The sequence below is a fragment of the Phodopus roborovskii genome, unplaced genomic scaffold, assembly GCF_943737965.1.
Source record: "Phodopus roborovskii unplaced genomic scaffold, PHOROB, whole genome shotgun sequence".
In the NCBI taxonomy this organism is placed as follows: Eukaryota; Metazoa; Chordata; class Mammalia; order Rodentia; family Cricetidae; genus Phodopus; species Phodopus roborovskii.
Window position 1 is genome coordinate 15542592 of NW_026126547.1, and position 6000 is coordinate 15548591.

General features: G+C 39.2%; 1 protein-coding gene across 2 annotated transcripts in view; it reads left to right on the forward strand.

Annotated features, from left to right (window-relative positions):
• The window catches only part of Xpo1 (exportin 1), a 41758-nt gene extending 35958 nt beyond the window's left edge, over nt 1-5800 (forward strand). For both annotated transcript variants that reach the window (XM_051200634.1, XM_051200635.1), the window contains 4 exons: nt 2141-2275; nt 2360-2519; nt 2988-3084; nt 4744-5800. In XM_051200634.1, the coding sequence (XP_051056591.1) occupies nt 2141-2275; nt 2360-2519; nt 2988-3084; nt 4744-4890 (539 nt within the window). In that variant the 3' untranslated portion in view covers nt 4891-5800. The remainder of the gene's footprint in view (nt 1-2140; nt 2276-2359; nt 2520-2987; nt 3085-4743) is intronic.
• Nucleotides 5801-6000: the final 200 nt, after the last annotated feature.

Genomic DNA, 6000 nt, shown 5'->3' on the forward strand with positions numbered 1-6000 from the left:
CCTCTGCTTCCTGAGTGCTGGGATGAAAGACACACACCACCAACATGCCCAGTCCCATTGATTTTTCTTAATGTGCCTTTTTGATCATTTGTTTCTATTTAGTTTTCCACTCCCCACCTCATCTCTGTGCCTATGAATGCAGATGTGTGTGTGTCATGGATTGTATGTACAAGTCCTCACCTTCTACCATGATTAAGACAAGATCTTGGGGCCCAAAGAGCTGGCCCACAAGTGTGTCTCTTGCTGTTCCTGAGAACCTGGATTTGATTTCCAGCATCTATACAACTCCCCATAACACTGGTTCCTGAGCATCTGATATCCTCTAATAGGCATAAGGCACAGAAGTGCTACATATACATACATGCAATGCAAATACCCATCACGCAAAAACTTAAAGGCCAGATCTTTTACTGTTTACCAGGCACACTCACTCCATGGTACAGAGAGGACCAGATGTTTTCTAGGCTTTATCTTGTCAAAACTTTGGCACTCTTCCTCTAGAAGCCTGTAATAAATACCCTTCTGTTGTAAGAGTCTCTTCTACTGACTGGGTACTTAGGAGTAGTTACATTGTTGTAAGGTTGGTTTTTAGGCTGTTTACATTTCTAAGTGTGTAAAGCAAAGTTATAAGTGGCCTCAAATTAAAGTTTGGGGAACATCACTTAAGAGAAGCAATTCCATAGCTATTTTGTCTTATTTAGGTTAATTTGTTATGTGTTTGAACAGTGGTTCTCAACCTTCCTAATGCTGAGACCCTTTATTTAATTCTGCATGTTGTGACCAACAAGCATAAAATTATTTTTGTTGGTACTTCCTATCTGTAGTTTTACAGATATTAATTAATCAAAATGTAAATATCTGTTTTCTGTCACTCTTAGGCAAGCCCTGTGAAAGGATCATTTTTGACCCTCCAAAGGGGTGTCCTAAGTGAGTGGTTAGCCTTTGTGTATGTCATTTTTTTTTTTTTAATCTCAAATGTATGCCTGGTGCTTGTGGAGGCTGGAAGATAGTATTGGATGCCATTGAATCAGAGTTATGGATAATTGTAAGCCATGATGTATGTGGGTGCTGGAAATTGGTATTCTGCCTGAGCCATCTCTCCAGCACCCATATATTTTTCAACATAGTGTCTCATGTATCCCTGGCCCAATTTAACAATCATTCTATAGCTGTCTCCTAAATGCTGGGTATGCTTGCAGTGTACACCTGAGCTATGTCCTAGCCTTTGTTTTTACATAAAACAAAGGTGTTTTATCTGCCTGTTTATCTGTGTACTACTCATATGCCTGCTGTCTGCAGAGGCCAGAAAAGAGTGGTGGACCAAACACAACTGGATTTGGTTGTGTATGCCTTTAATCCCAATGCTGGAGAGGTTGAGATGAGATGATTTTGGTTTAAGACAATTTTAGTTTACATAATAATAAGACCCCATCTTAGTAAATAAAACATGTATAATCAGTTTACATATGTGATTGAGTAAATTTTTAGATTAGTGAGAGGGAGGGGGAGTGATATTTGTTCCATATTTTGGAGTCTGTGAGCTCCCTTAAGGTCCCAAAATATAAATAGATGTAAAAAATAATTTTGAGGGGCCAGAGCACTTAGCTGGACATGGTGGTACACACCTTTAATATCAGCACTGAGGAGATAGAGGCAGGCAGATCTCAGCTTGAGGCCAACCTGGTCTACAAAGAGAAACCCTGCAGGGGGAGGGGGATGAAATTAAGTTTTCAGTAAAGTGATTGACATTATAATATGTAACCTGTGGTGATGGCCAACCCTTCAGTCAAGAAAGGAATTGCTATGTGAGAAACCCCATATTTATAATATATATTAGTATATATTTATTAATTTGTAATAAAGGAGAATGGGCTTTAATCATGTAAGTTATTAGCTGGAGACATGGCTCAGTAATAGTTCAGATCCTGCACCTATGTTGAGCACATCACAAATACCCAGCAGCAGGACTCTTCACACTACTTTAATCCCAGCACAGAGCCAGGCAGATCTGAATTCGAGGCCAGCCTCATCTACAGAGTGAGTTCTAGGACAGCCTTTAAAGCTATAGAAAAACCCTGTCTCAACCCCCAACCTCCCACCCCCCAAGTTACAGTCTGTAATGATGTTCTATTGACTTTAGGCTTACAGATACTTTTTACACTTTTACAAAATGTTGCACAAGAGGAAGCTGCAGCGCAGAGTTTTTATCAGACTTATTTTTGTGATATTCTTCAACATATCTTTTCTGTTGTGACGGACACCTCACATACTGCAGGTAAGGACTGAAACCACTAAGCTACTGAAGTGTTCTGGTTGTTAATTTTCATCATTGAGTTAATAAGTTGCTTCTATTCAACAGGCTTAACAATGCATGCATCAATTCTTGCATATATGTTTAATTTGGTTGAAGAAGGAAAAATAAGTACACCGTTAAATCCCGGAAATCCAGTTAACAACCAAGTGTTTATTCAAGAATACGTGGCTAATCTCCTTAAGTCTGCATTCCCTCATCTACAAGAGTAAATAATTATATTACTATTGTTACTATACGAGAAAAGGGGAGGGTATGTCCATGTGAGTGCAGATTTATGTTAACATCAGAGGCATCCATCCCCCTGGAGCTGGACTTAATAGGTAGTTGGGAGTTACCTAACATGGGCACTGGGTTTTGTTTTGTTTTACTCTTAATTTTGTGTATGGATGCAAATGGGTGTGCACCTTTGTACATGTGTATAGGTCAGAGGGCAACATGGGAGTTAGTTGTTTTCCTCTACTATGTGGTTTCCAATAATTGGTCCCAGACTGCCAGATTTTATTGAAAACACCTTCCTTATCCCCTGAACCAGCCCTCTTACCTCGAGTTCTGTATTATTTAAATCTTCTAAGTGTTGAGATTTGGCACATGTGTTTGATAAACAAGTGGTTTTAAGGACGGTGCCTTAAATATGTAATTTTTAAAAATGGTTACTGTTTGGTTTGATTTTCAGTGCTCAAGTGAAGCTCTTTGTAACAGGACTTTTCAGCTTAAATCAGGATATTCCTGCTTTCAAGGAACATCTAAGGGACTTCTTAGTACAAATAAAGGTATGTGTTTCTTAAACCTCAGATTTTTATTTATTTTTGCTTTTTGTGAGAGGGTTCTTGTGTAGATGAGGTTGGCCTTGAACACACAGAGTTTCACTTGTCTCTTAAGTGTTCATGCATCTGCACTTGTACATGCGCTTGTGAAGGATAGGTCATTCTCAGAAATGCTATTTGCTTCCAGGACTCTTTGAATCAGTTTACCATTTAAGGCAGAATAACTACCCAGCAAGGTCTTGGGATGTGTCTGTCCCCAACATTCTGTGTGTGCACATAATTTTCTAATACTTAAATTTGTTTTTCAGTATTGTGATTAAAATATTTAGATTATATTTTCTGTACGTACCAAGCAAGCATTCTACTGAGCTACATTCCTCCACCACTACCCCTAGCCCTGGCTATCCTGGAACTGAGTCTGTATACCAGGCTGGCCTTTAACTCAGAGCATTCAGGGGACTTTGCCTCCTGGCTGCTGGGACTAAAGTTTTGCACCACTACTAACCCATGGTTTTTGAGCCATTTTATCTGCTACCTTTGCAGTCCTCTAGTGTTAAAGAATTGAAGTGCAACTTGCAGATCTCACATTTTCTTGAGGTTGTTTTTTTTATTTTTTTAAAGGAACAGGGGAAAGTAGTCTGATTTGGGTTATGAGGTCCAGGAGCCACCTCACCTCAGCCATTGAGCTCTCTCTGTGTTGGCGGTGAGTCTGTTCCAAACTTTGGCAAGGGAGACATCCACCCACTAGGGTCCTCTCCTGCCCACTTATGGAGCCCTGCTCTCTGAGAACTCACCTCCCTACTCAGGGAGGGCCCAGTTAGTGCCACGGGAGGCCCCAGTCTCATACCTTCGCAGGGCCGAGGAGTGACAGGCACTCTTCACTTGGCCCCGCTGATGAGCTTCCTCTGCCCTGGTTTGGTTTTGTTTTTGAAGTAGGGTCCGGTCTCACACTGAATAGTTCTGACTGTCCTGGTACTTACCTGTGTAGACAGGTTGGCCCTGCCTCTGCCTTCCAAGTGCTGGGATTTAAGGCATATGACACTACACCTGGGCCAGACCTTCTTTTTTGAGACATGATCTTGATGTGTTGCCTATGCTTGGTACAAACCTGTGAGATTAAGCAGTTCACCTGTGGCATTCTAGTCATGTAATTCAGATAATGCTTGAGGTGCTGATGAACAAGCCCAGGGCTTTGCTGTTTATACACAGACAAATCGTCCTTGAGTTGACCTACTCAAGGCTATTTAATAGAATCAATGTCAGATGATCATATACAAAAAATCATTTAGTTCTGAATGCAAAGAATGAGAATGCTTTGAAGACCATGACAGGTCAGGGGTGATGGGGCATGCCTTATCCCAGCACTTAGGAAGCAGAAGCAGGGGGATCTCTTGAGTTTGAGACTAGCTTGGTTTAAGAGTTCCAGGATAGCCAAAACTGAGATCCTGTCTCAAAAAAAAAAAAGAATATTTAATAGCGTTATAGCACTAACACCCCCCAAGTTAAGATTCTACTAATATACTTCAATTATAAATCCAAGTGACAGATAACTTATTTTCCTATTACAAATAGCAAAATGGTTGCATAAATGTCTGCCATCCAGTCCTGGAGGCAACTTTTAAGTTTTATTATTATATTTGACCTTTCAGTTGTCTTTGTTCACAGGAGTTTGCAGGTGAAGATACCTCTGATTTATTTTTGGAAGAAAGAGAAACAGCGCTTCGACAGGCTCAGGAGGAGAAGCATAAACTTCAAATGTCCGTACCTGGGATTCTTAATCCACATGAAATTCCAGAAGAAATGTGTGATTAAAATCTGAAGTCATATTCGGTTTTTTTCTCTCTGCAACATTTGTTCACAGAAGAAAACAGCATATGGATTATTTGTCGACCAAAATGATGCCAATTTGTAAATTAAAATGTCACCTAGTGGCCCTTTTTCTTATGTGTTTTTTGTATAAGAAATTTTCTGTGAAATAGCCTTCCATTGTTTAAGCTTTTGTTTTGGTCATCTTTAGTTTGCATGAAGTTGAAAATTAAGGCATTTTTAAAAAACTTTTACTTCATGCCTATTTTGTGGCAAGGCTGGGGGTGGGAGGAAGTAAATTTGATTTGAACATATACTTGTAAATTCTAATGCAAAATTAATTATAAAATTTTTTCTTGTAAACAATACCAATTTTAATTAGGGAGCATTTTCTTTCTAGCCTGTATCTCAGTCTAGAAGAAAAGTAATGAGTAAAAACCATTGCGTTCAGAGAGTTGTTAGAGCTGCACTGTCTGGAGTTGGCACCTCGAGCTGAATTGTCTGTCTCTAGACTACATGTATTAAAGTCTGTGTGTAGAGTTTGCAGCAAGATCATGTGCATATCATCCCATTGTAAAGCAACTTTAAATATATGGGAACAGTTAGTTATTTTTACACAGTTCTTTTTGTTTTTGTGTGTGTGTGCTGTCGCTTGTCGACAACAGCTTTTTGTTTTCCTCAATGAGGAGTGTTGCTCATTTGTGAGCCTTCATTAACTCAAAGTGAAATGGTTAAAAATATTTATCCTGTTAGAATAGGCTGCATCTTTTTAACAACTCATTTAAAAAAAAAAAAAAAAGAAACAACAAAGAAAACTCTGGCTTTTGAGATGACTTATACTAACTTACATTGTTTACCAAGCTGTAGTGCTTTAAGAACACTACTTAAAAAGCAAAATAAACTTGGTTTACATTTATTTTTCCCTTCACTGGCTTAAAATTATTCCTACATTATTGAAGGTAATTTTAACGATTGTAATATTTTTATTTGAAATTTGGTTGTTGTCTTTCAAATAATACTCCTACCTGGGTGGTGGCGGCGCCAACCTTTAATTGCAGCACTCGGCATGGAGTCTGGGTAGATCTCTTGAGCTGGGGGCTAGCCTGGTATACAAAG